This window comes from Pogona vitticeps, chromosome 6 (genome assembly GCF_051106095.1).
Source record: "Pogona vitticeps strain Pit_001003342236 chromosome 6, PviZW2.1, whole genome shotgun sequence".
In the NCBI taxonomy this organism is placed as follows: domain Eukaryota; kingdom Metazoa; phylum Chordata; class Lepidosauria; order Squamata; family Agamidae; genus Pogona; species Pogona vitticeps.
The window spans coordinates 19,548,811-19,568,075 of record NC_135788.1 but is presented as its reverse complement, the minus strand read 5'-3'; the positions used below and the strand labels follow the sequence as shown (position 1 = coordinate 19,568,075).

Genomic DNA, 19,265 nt, shown 5'->3' with positions numbered 1-19,265 from the left:
AAAATGAGAATGTATAAAATAGGCCATCTTTTGTTATGTCAGTGTGCTTGCTTTTCTTCTGCTCTAACATACTTAAAAGAAAAAGATTATATGCTGCAGAAAGCAAAATGTTAACATTTACACTCTGTCCCATTTTAGTATAAATGACTGGCAGTTCTGAAACCCTATTAAATGTTAAAGGCCATTGCAACTGAATAATGTCTTCAAACAGAAGATATAATTTGGATTTCTTGCCGTTTCTAAAGAAATAGCTGTATTAGTGTTTCTTGCTATAAATCTCATAAAGTGCCACAATACTTTGCCTTTTCTCTCTCTCTCTTGTTTTCACCTTTCTTGTTCCCCTTTATTTTTTTCAACATTTGGATTGCTTGCATTTCTCTGTTTAAAATGGGCAGACTGTTAAGCTTTTTTGTGTCTAAGGTTTCCTGCCCTCTAAAGTGTTTTTCTAGGTAACCTGACAGTGAGAAGGGAAATCTAATATTTGAATGCCTGATGTGCGGTATAATTATTGATGGTTTTCTCTCTCACACACAGACACACATTCTCTTTCTCTCTCTCTTTAAATGTATCAGATGGTTCCTGGTGGATAGTAGAATATATTGATTTGTGTGAGTGTGTGCAAAGTATTCTAATTATAAAATTGTCAGGACTAAAAGGCAATCTGACTGATGAAAGTTCCAATCTACATCTGTAAGGGTCAGTGCCCACATGAATAATAACCTGTTAGTTGTGTTTAAATTTATTGTGTGAAATGAATGAAGGAGTGGGGGCAAAAAAGAGCATAAATATATAGAAGACTCCTGCTAGGGAGAAAAGGTTTGGCATGGGGGCGGATAAGCAGTTCTCTCAAACATTGTGGCCACACCATATCCTTTCATCTGAGTGGCTGCGTATGTGGAAGACCCATGGAGGCATTCTCAAAATAAAGAAAAGATGCACAGAGTAGATATGGAGTAGCTTTCTAGAAAACCTACCCAGGAAATCTGAAACCTTGGAATTTCAACACCTAATAAAAACACTAGCTATGCTTTCTGTTTTGCAATCTGATTTGTGGCACCTGCTCCTTGAATCTTGAAAGCAATAATTGTGTCAGCATAGCTGCCCTTATCGCAGAAAAAATAACAGAATTAATAATTTTCTGATGCTTAAATTCATAATATGGAGAAACAATCCTCACAAGTGGCCCAAGTGATGTACGTACTTGTATGCATGTATGTCTATTTCCTGTCTCTTGCAGGTTCTCCAAATCTGTCCTCAATCCATAGTGTTTTGTGCTTTTGATTAATACTGCAGGGGGTTCCACAGCTTGCGGTGTGCTTGTCAGAAGAGCCAGAAGATCATATTAAAGCAGCCGCTGCTTGGTCTTTGGGGCAGATTGGAAGACACACTCCAGAACATGCCCGGGCTGTTGCAGTAGCAAATGTGTTACCTGTGTTGCTTTCCTTATATATGGCAGCTGAAAGTTCAGAAGATCTTCAAGTCAAAGTAAGCCAATATGCTTTTAAATTTATGTTTATTAATAATAATGGGCTTAGAATCTGGGTAAAATGACACGAATGGTGAAGAAATTGGGTTGTGATCTATTAGGTTGCCAGGTCTTGTGGCAGCAGTTGGAATCTCAAAGAATACCGTGTTTCCAAAACAAACAAAACAAAACAAAACAAAAAAGACAGGGTCTTATATTAATTTTTGCTCCAAACACCACATTAGGGCTTATTTTCAGGGGATTTCTTTTTCATGTTCAACAATCTACATTTATTCAAATACAGTCATGTCATCTTCTTCTGGTTGCTGCACAATGGTGGAGGATGGGGTTTCACTTAACTGGAGCTTATTTTTGGGGTAGGGCTTATATTATGAGCATCTTGAAAAATCATTCTAGGGCTTATTTTCAGGTTAGGCCTTATTTTTGAAGAAACAGGGTAGTTGGGGAGACAAATCTAAGGGTGACCACTTCTGGAAGAGGAGCAAGTTTGTTTCTTTGTGTGTGATCTATGGCTTTAGAGTGTGAGGGGCTTACCTCAACTCATTCCTAGCTGGTACTGTCTCAGTGTGTGTCATGTATATTGTAAGTCTGGGTGGAATGTGAGCCCTAGCAGGAATGGCAAGAATTGCTACAGATTTGGGGCATATTTTAGAACTCACTTTGACCTACCCCACCCCACTTTTGGATTGTTATATCGCCTCATTATCTGGATTTTACATGGATCCTATGCTCATTTCCCTAGTTTTTCTTTATGCCTGTTTCCACATTCAGTTAGTCCATAAGCAGTTTTGTCCTCCTAGCTTTTGCCTACCCTGCATCTGTGGCTTCACAAGGAATCATCTCAAACCTCTACTTTTGGCCATGGAATCTCAGAGAATGGGATGCTGCTGACATGCCAACCCTGCATGCACCCTGTCCCAATTAAAGATGCACAATAAGGTGGAGGAAGAGAGAACTATGGGCTCTTTAGAGGAAAGGCAGGATCCAACTATAGCAAACAACTAATTAAGTACCTACCTTACTAAATAAATGCATACAAATAAATATAAATGTACAGATGCGGTATGGAGCAATTCTGTGAAAAAATGAGACAATCCAATAGGTTTATAGGGAGCAAGCAAGTCTTGGAAGTATCCTGGTCTCCAAATAGGGTATTAATTTGGGAATAATGTTAAGTTTTACAGGAAGAAGAGAAAGTTGGAAGCAAACCTGTTGGAACCAGCTGATAAGTGGGATTCAGCATATCTAACTGAGCCTACATATATGATAAGATAGCTACTGAATCATATAGGGCAGTTTGTGTGCTGAAGTTGTTTGCATGTGCAGTTCTTCATCTAGGTGTATCTAGCAATGTGTGTGTGTGTGTCTCCCACCTGGGACTGAAGTAATCATGCACCGGCATTTATGGGAAAGGGACAGAGCTTACAACCTATTGAAAGTTACTCCTTACCTTTTGGGAGGGGGGGGAAACAGTAGCTCAATATAATTAGTTCTGTGCATTGTTAAAAGAGTAACTTGTTATTATATATTGTTACTTCTTAATTATTTTTAGTTTTTAAAAATTTAAATACAAGAATGTCCCAAATTCCTGCCAAATGACCCTCCTTCGCAATATTTTAGGTATAATGTGAATCATTGCACCACAGAAAAGTAATAATATTACCTACCAGTTGTTATGTTGCTTTTAAAACTTTGGTCACATATATTGTGTTGCTTCCAGGTGCTGAGAAAGGTGCAGTAGTATTATATGTATGTCCTCTGTTTGTCTCAAGCATCTAGTTACCTCCTGGATGATCATGTCTATAAGCACCAATCAAACCTGTGGCTTAAATTAGGTTGCCTTCAGGCTGAAACTGAGAGATTCATATGTGCAGTGTAAAACTTAGTTTTTTCCACCAGATACTAGCAGAAAATAATTATGAAGCAAAGTATATAGTAAATGATGTATGTAGGGTTTGTCATGAATCTAAAGAAACAATTCATTAATTCATTCAATATCCAATAGATTATATGTGCAGACGTAACCACGTTGCAAAGATCATTTTTTCAGCAGTTGGCCGAATCTTATGGATCTTATGAATTAGAAATTAAAAGAATATGGAAGCAATATGGACCATCCTCCTTGCCATACTAATTTCAACAACTGGAGTTGTTCCAGTTTCTTTAACTAATTGAAAACAGTTGCCAGCAAATAGCTGCTAATTTGTATTCTCGAAGGCTTTCATGGCCAGTATCCGATGGTTGTCGTAGTTTTTTTGGGTTGTTTGGCCATGTTCTTGAGGTTTTTCTTTCTAATGTTTCACCAGTCTTGTGGCCGGCATCTTCAGAAAACCTCAAGAACACGGCTAGACAGCCCGAAAAACCTGCAACAACCAGCTGCTAATTTGCTTGCTGAAATTTGAAAATCAGTGATTTTGCAAACATCTCACCTCACCCTCAGATTTTTAGGACTTCACTCCTAATGCTGAGGCTTGACCCTTTCGTCTGCCCCCATTCAACAGCAGCGCTGAGAAATAAGTACAGTATAATAATAGTGATAACAATAGTAATAGTAATTGCTATGATTATGCCATCTTGACAGCCTGATTTGGGTCAAAAGAAGGGCTAGAAATTTTGAACATGGAAGATCAATACGTTTTCATAATGTTTAGAGTACTGACTTTCATCCAGAGTAGGGCATCCGTCCTGATGGGGAAGCATTAGGAATTCAGAAGCATCTGCAATTTTAAAAATTATTCATTATAATATACTTTTCAGTTGGGAAAATGGCAGAGCTTTTTACATCATTCTGTGCCATGCAGTGGTGCACTTACTTTCTAAATGTATAAATGCTTTTATTTGATTTTAGCTATATTTCAAATTTGAAATTACATTATTTGTGGGGCAGATCTGGAGGAAGACACATGATTTCATGTATGTCAAAAGAGAATTTGGGTTAAAATGGTTGAGAAATATGTTTACATTTTCATAAGATTTTATGAAACTAGATAAGCACACAATTTAACAACAACACTAAGTTAATGAACAATAAAATGCTGGAGAAGGCTTGGTGGCTCAACTGTGAACAGAGAGCACTGCTGCTAAAATGCATAGATTAGCTGCATGTAACTGATATAATCTGCATACAGTTTTAACAAATATAATAGATGCTAAAGTACTATTGAGTGTGTTGCACTGGTGAACTTTAAATTTTCTCCTGATTTAAACTGTTATGGCTGGGGTTTCTGGGAATTGCAGTCCAAGAACACCTGGGTTACCCAATGTTGGGAACCACTAATACGTATAAAGGAACCATATCTCTTGGCCCACCTAGATATTTTGGCAGGACTATCACATGGCTGGCATGACATATTAAATTCCCTGATGTCACTTAGGAGACTATTTGAAATGGAAAGTTACTTCATATAATGTTTTTTAAAACTCTCATCAAATGGAAAACTAGAACAGCAGGAGGAAATGTTAAGTTGTGCTAGTTTCCAGCTTGCAGGGATGTTTGCTTTTTAAGTAAGCCAACAGTCAAAAATATAATCTCTTACCTTCTGTTCAAAATGGTACAATCCTTTCTGCTGCTTCAGGATGCCAGCATTTCCTTGTGCTTCATATGTAAACCAGGCCTTTGCCAGAGTAGCTAGAGAAGAAGCAATATGAAAGTAGCTCCCCCCAGTGTTGCAGTAACATACCAATTTGGCCTTGGAGTCAACTAAAATGTAGTTGAGATCAGAGTGTTTTTGTACTTGCCTTTTTTGCTGTGCAGGATATGAAATAATATTTTCTGGGTCATGGAATGTTTGTGGGTCTCTCTAGATTTTTGCTTTCTTTTGAGAGCATAGCAGCTGGTGTGTAATATTAAACTCAACTCATGTTGAAGCATATAGGCTAGAGAATAATACTGTACATTGAAACTAATACTTTCATAGTCACAACAAGCAGAGTCCATAATTCTGTCCTTCTGTTTGCTTCTTTGTACATATGAATGTATGTCTGTGTTTCCCTTTACAAGCTATATGTTTCTTAACATTCTTTTCAGAAGTTTGAGTTCAACTACTTTTCTAGGTGCTTGTCTATCTAAGCAGGGTGGCCTTCCAGATGTTCTTGTATCTCCCATCCCACATTTCTCAAAGGGACTGCAACTCTCAACAACCCTTATTATAGGCTATGCTGACTAGGGTTGTTGGGAGTTGCAGCCCAACTACATTTGGAGGGTTGTATTTTCTTGATCCCAGTCTAAAGAGTTCTAAAATATTATCTCTGTTGAAACCAGAAGCCATAATTGAGACCAAATATATAACAATCATCTGCAGCTTGGGAGGCGATCTATTACCACAGCACGGGTTGCTAGAATTTTCATGGCCTTATGCTGCGGAATTTCCCCATGCAGAAGGGCATTGGAATAAATTGGACTGCCTCACTGAGCATAAATTTTCTATTGTATATTGTAAAGGCCTTTGGTCATAAACAATGAAGTTGTTGCTTTCCTGAATACCTGTCATCAGAGGCAGCTGATTATGGCAGCTGTGAAGGAATAGAGAGGCCAGAACTCATGGTATTTATATTGATACTGGCATCCAGGATACGTATTAGAATCTACACATATCAGGCCCTTCCACTTTTCTCTAGAAAAATAGTGTGTGTTTTGGTGTCCTCATGGTGACTACAACAAATCCACTGCACAGAATGGAGAATATTACGCAGGCGCTCACTTGTTATATGTTGTATACATGGTCTTGTGGAGGAATTTGAAAATAAAGTTGTTGCTTTATAGAGCCAGGTGGAAGTCAGACATAAATTGTTGTCCCTCCACCCTGATTCGTAACCCAGTGCTGCCATTGTTTTTCATGTCACCATATTTGGCAGACAACATTATGCTATGTGCAAGAAGCATATAGGTTGAAACTGAATCTGCTGAGGCAAGAGAAATCATGCAATCTTATGATGCTGAGAGCTGGTTCTGCCCCTTTGCTCTGGGATTTTGATGCTAGCTACAGATGGGAACTGTTCCTTTGTTTGGACTGCATACCCTAGAATGACCCAACAAGCATGGCCTGTGGTGATTTCTCCATCTCTGATGTTAGCTATTTGCACTGCTGTATCAGCACTGGGGAAAAGCCTGCCTGTTAACTGAGAACAAAAATGAGTCAGTAATGCCCCAACGCCCACGCCAGCAATGTGAATCATGTCCACCTTTATGGTCTCTGAAGAGCTCTTCTCTACCCACAACATGTTCTGTTTGCTGAGCACTTCATTGCAGCCTGTCTTATAAACAAGCCAAGGGTGTGCTTGGCTAAATGAATATTTAAGTGTTCTACAGCATGCCAGCAGTTCAAAATATATGTCAGCAGGTGCAGTCTTAGAAAGCCTAGGATGTGCGGTATGGCGGAGAGGGGGAGGAGCAAAACAGACTAGCATGAAGGGTGTGCATGTGTCTCAGATATCTGAGAAACCAGTTGGTATTGAGGGAATGGCAAAGAGGAAGGTTTAACCCCTGGCCCGTGTAACAAGCCTAGACAAAAATCCCACACTGAACCTATTACACATTTTAGGGTGAGGGAACAGACCTAAATGTCACCAGTAGCTTGCGCAGTTCCCTCATACCAGGTCAGATTATTTGTTTCTCTAACCCAAGTTGCCTGCTGCAGCATTCCTGGATGTTCCCAGATCATTCACAAATGTTTTAGGTGACAGCTTCCATTAGTTCTAGCTGACATGGCCAATGGTGAGTAGTCGTGGAAGTCCAAAACAACTGGTAGGCACAAGGTTTGGGAAAGCTGGATTAGAAGCATCTCTCCAGAAACATGTCTTCTCTATTACTTGCAACCTACATCTTTTAACTAGAGAGCTAGAGATGATCTTAAGGCCTTCTGCATTTGTAATATCTGTGACGTACTAAGGCAGAAGGGTCATAACCCTGGGACTTTCTTAGTAGCAGAGTCTGTTACATCATCTGCCATTTGTTTTTAGGAGGCTCAGTTCTATTTGAGCTTTGTTGCAGTCTTCACAATAGGAAAAGAAATAGATTTTTCCAGGAAGAGTATATTGTTTCCAGCCATACTCTGCAAAGTATTTGAGGGTGATTTTGTCTTGCATAAGCAGTTAAGGTCCATTAGCTTACAAAGGACCTGGTGATACAGACCTATCCAGCATTTTTTACTCTTTTTGAGTGTGTGTGGAGACTGTCATGATAGGGACCTGCACATCCACATTTACTACTAAACCATTACAGAGACATCTTCCACTCTTCTTGAGGCTATGACAGCATAAATACATTCACACATTTCATGGTTCATTTAGTTTGGCCTGTTTAATGTCCATCTTTTATTTATTTATAACATTTATATCCTGTCTTTTCTCTAAAAAGTAGCAGTCAAGCTGACTTACAATCTGCATAAATGAATAAGGAAACAAGTAAAGCCAAATTCAACTGTAACACAAAATGAAGTAAGACCAGCCGTACCATAAAAAAACCTTTAAAATCATCCACAACAGTCAAAAACAAAAACATTGTATGTGTTGGCTTTATATTCCACCTGTCTCCCTCAAATGAGACTCAAAGCTGCTGCAGTAAGTTTGGTGGAAATAGTATGCATGCTTAATTTAATTGTATGCATAATTGTGTACATGCTTATTTAATGGCCCCTGCTGGTTAAGGTTATAAATTTTTAATTCAAACTATAATTGTTCTCTTGAGAGGAAGGTTGGCATTAGGGCAGATGGGGGTGAACTTTTCTAGGAAGAACCTGGTGCATGAAATGTACATTTCACCTGAAGTTCAAGAGACCTTACGTGGATTGTTGTACAGTACAATCACTGAGCTATGGCACCTCTCTGGGCAGTAAAAACCACAATGCTGACTGTCTCTTTCATGTCCTTGGGATTCATTCTCTCAGCCCAATTTCAGTGTACTGGTTTAATTGAGTCATGAATGTTCATGCCTGGCAGCCCTGGGTAGCTCAATTGTATCTTCCTTTAACCTCCCTGAATGGGAAGCTGGATGCAAGCTGTTGGTCACGGTAGCATTTCAGTCTGCTTGCAACATCAGTGCTAAGGATAGAATATCATGTCATTATCTAATTACATTTGAAGTTAGTAGAGCTCAGGTGGTCACAAGGGAAGGACAAATATCCCTGCAGGGGACAAAGTTCCATTTTGGACTAATGGCATGCTTTACAGAAACTGTCTGTGTGTTTTCGGAACTGTCTGCAAGGAGAGATAGAAATCAAAAGTGGAAGGGATGAAGTCTTCCAGACATCTAAATTTCTATTCCAGATAACAAAATTTCACATAGCAAACTGTTTGTACAGAACTGCAGAAGACAATCATACAGGTTATATCATATCAGCATCGATCACAGTTCATTAGCATTACAAAATACTATCAGTAGGTTGTAAAGTTCCTGCCTAATTCTGTGCCTAGTTGAAGCAAGAGCTCCACTTAGAGTGAGACTTCACAGATGGAAGTTCTCATCCCTACCAAGCACAAAATCTACTGGGTTTAACTATCTCTTAGCCTGACCCTACCTGACATGAGAATGAAATGAGGAGGTGAAGGACCATGTATGCTGCCTTGAGCTCCCTAGAGGAAAAGCGGGATATAAATATTATTACAGATTGATACCACAGATAGTACTAAAAGGAACTGCTGGAAGGCCAGCAGTGTTACATAATGAAGTCTTTCATTTCAGCTGGAGTTTGCCCTGATTTCCTCCTGTATGTTCATTGGGAGTGTGCAAAACTTAATATCCACCATCTCAAACAAGAAGTATGCATAACTGTAGCAGTTTTTAAAAACATCATTATTTGTGCATCTCCCATTCATAATTTTATTATCCTTAATAATAAATAACACTTGGGTTTACATGAAGCATTTCAAGATTGTTCTTTCTTTTCATTCCTCTCCTGTTGGAGTCTGGATGTCATCATAGCTGCTCTGTGACACCTCTGAACAACGATGTTGTGTTGCATCCAAAGCAGTATCCTGAATTCTTCAGCCAATAAGTTCCTTTCTGTAGATCTTTTTCCGTTTCTTTTACCTTGAATAAGAATCTGTATTTTTCATTTCTCATTATATGACCAACATATTCTTGTTTTTTGTGTTTTATTTCTTGATCTTTATGCATTCCTTCATTTAGTACTTAATTGGTCACTTTCTTGATCCAAGACGTTCTTAGCATGCAACACTAAATCTTAATCTCCATCATTAAAGTATTACAGTTTTCTAACGTTTTTCCTTTTTTGAAACAACTTAGGCCAGAGTTTTGTAAGGAGGTTTGGTGACAATTGACAGCTGTTGCCTCACTGGAAATATGTTGCATTTTGACAGACTAAGAAGGCTTTGAAGAACATCCTACAGAAGTGCACTTACCTGCCAGCACTTGAACCCTTACTGCATAACGCTCCTCCCAACATCCTGAAGCATGTAGTTGGCCAATTCAGTAAGGTAAATGTGGATTTGCTTTCCACTTCTTAGGGGCTCTGTACTTGACCAGTATGTCTGAAACCAATCTGGGTAATGTGCCAAGCATACTGCCTCTGTTAGGGTGGAGAGGACCTGTCCCATACAGAAAGAAACCAGTCACGTAGTTTGGCTGTTATTTATTAAAATGCATTTGGGGAATAAAGGCAAGTGCATGCTGCTGTTTTTTTTTCCTGCATCAGGTTCATTATTTTGATTCCTCACTCTTCAGCAACTGCCCAATTTGTGGCCCTTGAGATCAGATGACATGCTCTCTAAAGATGAAAGGGCTAGATTTCTTCATGAAGGAAATTGCACATTTAGCAGAAAGTCATGCTGAAACCAGCACTGTTGACTGTCACGATTTTATAGAAAATTTAGGAAAAGTTGCTTTTCCTGGACAAGAACTCCCCAAGGCTCCAAGGGGTATTCTCTCTGGGGGGTTCTGATAGTTCAAAAAAAGAGGAAGTTATAGCTCCAGGGCTCTTCTTTTTGACAGTCACCCTTCATATGCAAAATATCTCTCCCCTTTCTTTGATGTCTCTATAAATCACACACTTGGTTGTTTCTGTGCTTGTGCAAAACTCCTTGGAATATTCTAGAACTTAAAATAGAGAGTTGTTAGAATTGTTGCTCCTCCTACTGTGCATATTCACAAACCCAAAAATCATCCCTCACTTCCCTTTAGCTACTACTGAGGAAACATCTTCTTCAGCATTTTAATGTTTTTGGTTCTTTAATGAGAAACCTTCCCACCTTTTCTGCAGTAGGGCCTTCCTGGCCTTTATGGCCCTGATGGGCCCATTAAAATAATATATTGTGTATGGTAATAAATCCCCTTTATGGATTACTGCCTTCTCGTGGCGAAGGGGCATGAGTAATTCAGAGAAGCTATGCCGTTCAGGGACACCCAAGACGGACAGGTCATAGTGAAGAGTTCTGACTAAATGCCATCCAGCTGGAGCAGGAACTGGCAAGCCACTCTAGTATGTTTGCCAAGAAAACTCCATGAACAGAAACAAAAGGCTAAAAGATATGATGCTGGAAGATGAGCCCCTCAGGTTGGAAGGCATCCAACATGCTACTGAGGAAGAATAGAGGACAAGTACAAGTGGCTCCAGAGCTAATGAAGTGGTTGGGCCAAAGCCAAAAGGACGCTCAGCTGTGGATGTGCCTGGAAGTTAAAGGAAAGTCCGGTGCTGCAAAGAAAAATTCTGCATAGGAACCTGGAATGTAAGATCTATGAACCTTGGTAAGCTGGATGTGGTCAAAGAGGAGATGGCAAGAATCAACATTGGTATTCTGGATGTCAGTGAACTAAAATGGACAGGAATGGGCGAATCCAATTCAGACGATTATATCTACTATTGTGGGCAAGAATCCTGTAGAAGAAATGGAGTAGCCCTCATAGTCAACAAAAGAGTGGGAAAAACTGAACTGGGATGCAATCTCAAAAATGATAGAACGATGTCAATACGAATCCAAGGCAGACCTTTCAACATCGCAGTCATCCAAGTTTATGTGCTAACCACTGATGCTGAAGAGGCTGAAATTGACCAATTCTATGAAGACTTACAACACCTTCTAGAGCTGACACCAAAGAAAGATGTTCTTGTCATTATAGGGGACTGGAATGCTAAAGTAGGGAGTCAAGAGATGAAAGGAACAACAGGTAAGTTTGGTCTTGGAGTTCAAAACGAAGCAGGGCAAAGGTTAATGGAGTTTTGTCAAGAGAACAAGCTGGTCATCACAAACACTCTTTTCCATAAACACAAAAGGCGACTCTACACAGGGACATCACCAGATGGGCAATACCGAAATCAGATTGATTATGTTCTCTGCACCAAAGAAGGATACGCTCTATACAGTCAGCAAAAACAAGACCTGGAGCTGATTGTGGTTCTGAGCATCAGCTTCTTATAGCAAAATTCAAGCTTAAACTGAAGAGAGTAGAAAAACCACTGGGCTAGTCAGGTATAATTGAAACCAAATTCCTTATGAATATACAGTGGAAGTGAAGAACAGATTTAAGGAACTAGATTTGGTGGACAGAGTGCCTGAAGAACTATGGATGGAGGCGCATAACATTGTACAAGAGGCAGCAACAAAAACCATCCCAAAGAAAAGGAAATGCAAGAAAGCAAAGTGGCTGTCCAACAAGGCCTTACAAATAGCAGAGAAGGGAAGGGAAACAAAATGCAAGGGAGATAGGGAAAGTTACAGAAAATGGAATGTAGACTTCCAAAGAATAGCAAGGAGAGATAAGAGGGCTTTCTTAAATGAAGAGTGCAAAGAAATAGCGGAAAATAATAGAAAGGGAAAAACCAGAGATATGTTCAAGAAAAATTGAGATGTTAAAGGAACATTTTATGCAAAGATGGACATGATAAAGGACAAAAATGGTAGGGACCTCACAGAAGCAGAAGACATCAAGAAGAGGTGGCAAGAATACACAGGGGAATTATACCAGAAAGGTCTGGATGTCCCAGACAACCCACATAGTGTGGTTGGTGACCCTGAGCCAGACATCCTGGAGAGAGAAGTCATGTGTCCTTAGAAGGCATGGCTAACAACAAGGCCAGTGGAGGTGATGGCATTCCAGTTGAACTATTTAAAATCTTAAAAGATGACGCTGTTAAGGTGCTATCCTGTTACGGATTTTGAAGGGGCAGAGGAACTAGAGACCAAACTGCTAACATGCGCTGGATTATGGAGAAAGCCAGAGAGTTCCAGAAAAACATCTACTTCTGCTTCATTGACTATGCAAAAGCCCTGACCACAGCAAACTATGGCAAGTTCTTAAAGAAATAGGAGTGCCTGATCACCTTATCTATCTCCTGAGAAATCTATATGTGGGACAGGAAGCAACAGTTAGAACTGGATATGGAACAACTGATTGGTTCAAAATTGGGAAAGGAGTACAGTGGTGCCCCGCATTATGATGACCCCGCAGACCGACGAAATTGCATGACAATGACTTTTTTTGCAATTGCTATAGTGATCGCAAAACGATGTTTCCTATGGGTTTTTTTCCGCTGGACGTTGATTAGGTGCTTGCTTCGCGAACTGTTTGTTCACAAAATGACGATTTTTCTGGCTCTGCAAAATAGCTGCCCTGTCTTTTCTGGACCCATTCTTCGCAGGGCAGCCATTTTAACAGCTGATCGGCGGTCGGAAAATGGCTTCCGCTATGGGCGATCTTCGCTGGATGACGAGGTAATTTCCCCATTGGAATGCATTAAACGAGTTTCAGTGCATTGCAATGGGGAATTCTTTTTCGCATGACAACGATTTCGCTTAACAGCGATTTTCCTGGAACGGATTATCGTTGTCATGCGGGGCACCACTGCATGACAAGGCTGTATATTGTCTCCCTGCTTATTTAACTTATATGCAGAATACATCATGCGAAAGGCAGGATTGGATGAACCCCAAGCTGGAATTAAGATTGCTGGAAGAAATATCAACAACCTCAGATATGCAGATGATACTTATCTGATGGCAAAAAGTGAGGAGGAATTAAAGAGCCTCTTAATGAGGGTGAAAGAGGAGAGCGCCAAAATGGTCTGAAGCTCAACATCAAAAAAACTAAGTTCATGGCCACTGGTCCCATCAACCCCTGGCAAATTGAAGGGAAAGATATGGAAGAAGTGACAGATTTTACTTTCTTGGGCTCCATGATCACTGCAGATGGTGACAACAGCCATGAAATTAAAAGACGCCTGCTTGTTAGGAGGAAAGCAGTGACAAACCTAGACAGCATCTTAAAAAGCACCTTGCTGACAAAGGTCCGCATAGTCAAAGCTATCGTTTTTCCAGTAGTGTTGTATGGAAGTGAGAGCTGGACTATAAAGAAGGCTGACCGCCAAAGAATTGGTGCTTTTGAATGGTAGTGCTGGAGGAGACTCTTCAGAGTCCCCTGGACTGCAAAGAGAATAAACCTATCCATTTTGAAAGAAATCAACCCTGAGTGCTCACTGGAAGGACCGCTCATGAAGCTGAGGCTCCAATACTTTGGCCATCTCATGAGAAGACTCCCTGGAAAAGATGTTGGGAAAGTGTGAAGGCAAGAGGAGAAGGGGAAGACAGAGGACAAGATGGTTGGCCAGTGTCATCAAAGCTACCCACATGAATTTGACCAAATTCTGGGAGGCAGTGGAAGACAGGAGGGCCTGGCATGCTCTGGTCCATGGGGTCACAAAGAGTCGGACAAAACTTAACTACTAAACAACAAAGTGGCAATAAAATCCCCTCACAGATGGACATTCAAAATGTGTCTGCTGTCTGATTGAGGGGCACCACACACAATATGGCCAACACTACCGCAAGTTCACTGAAGTGGCAATTAAGAATCAGCAGTCTTGCCTGAAACTTCATATTTAGGAGAGGTCTCTACAGATATTTGGCTTGCAGTCAAAACAAGGTGTTTCAACCTCAACTCCAGTCTCAGAATCTCCACCAAAGCAACTTATAAAATGGAACCATGTCATTCGGAGCCCCCTGAGACTTTTCCTCAGTTTGCCATACTGTTATAGAGCTGTATACTGAGGCAGACTAGGGGAACTGAGGGACGATCATTAGATGCACAGGCATGCACAACAGGGGGAGGGATTATTCTGACAACTTTCTTTTAAGCTCTGGAATATTCTAAGGAGCTTCACACAGGGACAGGAACAACCCATATGTGTGAATTCACAGATCACCATTGAAGAACTACAGTTGCAGATAAGTAATATGTAACTATAGTTTTTCAAGTGGTCATCTGTGAATTAGAGTTAAAGGTAAGTAACCTGCAAGGCTTCCCCTCCAGTTCTTTCTTATCTTTTGTTGGCAGACATGCTTTTTCCCCTAAGAGGGTGGGTTGAAAGAACCATGATGTACATTCCCTCCCCATCCCATCTATAACTTATTTTTAGTAGCTTCAACTAAATCCATCTTTCCACTGGGTATTAACAGATTGGTGTCACTGCCCAGTAGACCTTAATTTGTTAGAAATAATCACAAATAGTGAAGTAAAAGTCAACCTTGAGATTTTGTCAGGTGAGCTACCACACTCTTTGGATCATGTGGGCAAGGGCTAGGCAATGTATGCTAAACAGACCAAAACTGCTCATTTTAGGGACGCTGCAGATTACTAATTGATGGACTATATTGCTAGGGTGTTAGATCCTGAAGTGGTGGCAGGAAGAGTCTAGAGGAGTGATGGTGAACCTATGGCACGCATGCCACAGCTGGCACGCGGAGCCATTTCTTCTGGCACACAAACCATAGGTCGCTACTCTCCTCGCCCCCCCACCCGCACAGCCAAACCCACATAAGGTGGCTGCAGCTGGGATTCCCCCTTCCGCCACCACATCCGGGTCCTCTGGGTCTGTCGCCATGATTCTCCCTTAAACCACCACTTCCAGTTCTGGGTCTGTCGCCATGATTCCCCCTTAAACCGCCACTTCCGGTTCTGGTTTTCTGGGTCCGTTGCCGCCGCTATTGCCATTTTGGGCACGCGAGCCCAAAAAGCTTCGCCACCACTGAAAAGAGAATGCTTTGTATCCAAGTAGGAATGTTTTCATGTGTGAGACTGTAATTGCTTTTGTGCTTCTTTAGTACTACAGAGCTTGAAAATGATATGTTAGACTTAATATGCTATTGTTAAAATAGTTGCTTTAATATTAAGCAGGAGAACAAACTGATGCTTCTGTTTTTTAAAAACTAACATTTTCAAAACAACATTAAAATGTTACTTTGAGAATATTTTTAGACTGGATGAAAATTGTCAAGGGGAACCTTTACCTTTACCTTTTTCCGTTTGAATGGCTACCTGGGCCATGTCAGATTCAAATATAACAATAAGGAAATTAATCAGAAACCTTGAAGCCAATCCACAGCTTGCAGCACCCAGACAGCAGATGCAGCAAGCAGGCAGGTCTTGTGATCAGTCTTCTTCCCACAAATGAGATGCATTTCAACTCTATGGAAATTGTCAAACACCATTTCCAATTTTACACTTATGCATATACATTAATATATTCAATTTTAAGCAAGATTGTGCAGTTTTATCTTCCTTTTTGGAGATATGTCAGTGGCCACCCTAGATAATAATGTCTTGGGTGGTGTATGTACTTCTTTTTCATTTCATACTTTCTGGGCATGATCTCAGTAGGACGTTCTCCTGCAGTAGCTCCTTCTGATAATATTGTACTCTGCCCCTTCTCTGTTTTGTCTCAGCAAGGTTTTTGTAGGAGAAGATTCTGCTGGCCTGTGCACACTGTATATCTCAACTTCAGTATCAGACCTCTGCAGGAGGGAAGAATCTTTCAGAAGACTGACTGAATTTCTTATTTCGTGCTTCATTTTTAATAGGTTCTGCCACATGATTCCAAGGCTCGACGCCTTTTTGTAACAAGTGGTGGCCTTAAAAAGGTGCAGGAGATAAAAGCGGAGGCTGGGTCACTTCTTCAAGAATATATCAACACAATTAACAATTGTTACCCAGAAGAAATAGTCAGGTGAGCAAATGCTGGTGGAGTTTCATTTATGATCTCTTCAAAGCAATGCAGGCCAAATACGAGAGATTTCTGGTATCATTAAAGTTCTTTGTGTGACTTTTCCCTCCCAAGTCTAACAATAAATGCATTTCATTAGGCGTGCAGCACAGCAATTGGACTGCTAATGTTGCACAGGAATTACTGTTCTGGGGAGGAAGAGTTTAATTTGCTCTGTAATTTGCATTTGCAATGTTGTGTTTTATATGTTTCATGGTAGGTAATAAGACAGAAAAGGCTGAACTCTCCATTCTGTTATCTGTTGTTTTTGGGGTGGGGTGGGGTGGGGTTGATGCTAATCTCATTATCTTTAAACTCTTAGATATCTCTGTTGATTTTTATGAATAGCTCTCACTTTTATTTCTGGGGAAATATTATAAGTGTCTGTCTTGTGTCCAAAGTCCTATTGCGTAACTACACCTTTATAATTTGAAGTTGTACTAGTGGTTGTAAAATTGATGCCAAGACAAAAGTAATATCCAGCAAGCGTTTCTGTAGGTGCCATTGTGGAGCTCATTGCACAGCCCACCAAGCAGTCAGGCACACAATGCAGATGTCTAAGTGTAACTTCCCAAGGCAAAACTTCACACTATGCCAAGTGCAGTGGATTTCAGGCTGTGTATCCAAATAAAGTGATGCTTCTCTGTATATTTTTAATATCTTTTTATCTCCTCTGTCTTTCTTGATCAGGATACTCTATTTTGATCACATTCCCACTTGACCTGCCAGCTTCTTCATAACAGTCAATCAACATTTGTTCCCCTTGGGTATACTCAGTCCTTATTGTGTTGTTTTAGGGGGATTTTAGCCACTTGTTAATACAAAGATGGTTTGTAGTCCATAAAGTGTCAGAGTTCCTCCAGGTCTGCTGATACCTCACTATCATGTGTGAATGCTGCTGCTATGTAGGAGCGAGCAGTTGTGGCTGAAAATCAGTACTGAAGAGAAACCTCCAGGGACTGGTGCTGTGATCAACCCTAAGTGTAGTTAGTGGTGAGGAGTTTTGGGAGGTGGAATACAACAGCATTTGGAGAGTTGTACATTTCCCACCCTTAGGATATATGATGACACTTGGAATATGGTACCTGTACGACTCAGTAAACAAAATCATCTATGCACTTAAGGCGATACCACTAGAACAAGTGTAGCCTATTTGTTGTTGGACCACATGCATAATATGTGGGATGGCTTTACATAAAAAAGAAGAAAACACTGTATTTTTGCAGTGTCCCTTCATAACAAAAAGAGTGAGGATGTCACTACTTACTACAGAGGGACAGATTTGGCAACCAATGTGCTAAGAAATGGATTGTGTATCATATGTTTCCTTCTGCAAAGCCACATAGAACAGAAGGTTCTAAGGTTCCAGATTTGCAAGTCTGTGGGGTAGCCAATTAGTAGCCCATTAGTAGCATATGGCTATAAAGATCAGTTTGCCTTCCCAAGACAAATCCATGAGTGAGAGAAAATACAGGATATATTGATCTAGTTCCTTCCTCTTGGATTGTATCTTTGTTTTCAAACAGCTTTCATCTGCTGAAGTCCAAAGCTCCTAAAGTAGATTTGCCCCAAACCTTCCTTAATGCCCCCCATAATTATCCCTCCAAGAGTACATAAATTAATTGGCTTCTTCCAGGCAGCTATCTACAAAAACCGGGTTAAGAATTTGGCTCTCCCTTCAGGAGACTGTTGCTCCATCCAGAATGCTCAAATGCAGTGCAATTGGACTCCCTCTGCTGGTTGTCCACATTTTTTAGGTATTAGCAGCATGCTCCAGACCTGCTGGAACATAAAGTCTTTCATCTGTAAAATGAATGAAATAAATGACCTGAAAAGTTCTCACAAAAGGTGTCTTGAATAGCTGCCACTGATACTGAATATACTATTAGGCTGATGTCACAGAGATTTTGTTACCCTGGCCTGGTGGGCTGATTTGCTAAACTAAGGGGCTAGTTTATTATGTCTCATGCAATTCCTGCTACTTTACAGTAAAAATATTAGCTATTTGGGGCTTTTTGTAACTGTATAGTCCGATTTTGTCTACTTTCAGTCTAAGGTGATCTGTAAATTTCAGTGGGACTGATCCCAAGGAAATGTGCGCAGGCTGATATCCTTGGTGAGAGACAATAATGTTGCTAGTAAAATTGACAAGATTATGCAAGCTGTCTATTTACATAGCACTCAGACAACGGTAATGTAGTACCATTCTCTGTTATTTCAAAGTTTGCCAACTCCCACACCAACAGATGTTCGTCTGATGAAAGATCATCATGTTTGTTTTATATTTCTAATTGCTTGCAGTTTCACCTAGACATTAGCGTTTTATTTATGTTTGAATTCACAAATCCCTTTTTGTTTACCTAGCGATAGTGTGGTTTGAAACAGTATGAAACTAGTTTATTCCCTACTTCTTCCTGTAGAGTTTCTTAGTGTCTGCTGATTTTTGTTTTCTTTTGTTTTAAATGCCATATGCTGCTTTTAAATTTGACCTTTCTGCTGGGATCTGAGGGAAGCTAGGACACATTTTTATACTTTGATTGCATGCCCAAGAGGGAATAGTTAGACAGTAGTAAATTCTTCCAAGTGAAATCTTTAAGGGATCAGAGCAACATTAAGCAAACTCTCCAGAGAGAAAGCTTTGGACAGTTGTGTTTTTCTTTGTCATTGCTAAGCAAAGCAGTAAGGAAGATGAGGTGCAAGAAGAACAAGATTCACAGCAATGGTCAGGGGTCTCTTCTTAGATAGTGATTCAAGCTTATACTGTACGACAAACAATGTGGTTCACTTTAAAC

At 40.2% G+C, this 19,265-nt stretch overlaps 1 protein-coding gene across 4 annotated transcripts in view; it reads left to right on the top strand.

Moving 5' to 3' along the window:
* SPAG6 (sperm associated antigen 6) overlaps positions 1 to 19,265 on the top strand; it is a 57,288-nt gene that overhangs the window by 32,351 nt on the left and 5,672 nt on the right. For 3 of the 4 annotated variants that reach the window (XM_020801737.3, XM_078378642.1, XM_073003064.2), the window contains 3 exons: positions 1,294 to 1,485; positions 9,803 to 9,919; positions 16,292 to 16,437. In XM_020801737.3, coding sequence (XP_020657396.2) covers positions 1,294 to 1,485; positions 9,803 to 9,919; positions 16,292 to 16,437 — 455 coding nt within the window. The remainder of the gene's footprint in view (positions 1 to 1,293; positions 1,486 to 9,802; positions 9,920 to 16,291; positions 16,438 to 19,265) is intronic. The other variant, XM_078378643.1, reaches the window with a different exon arrangement.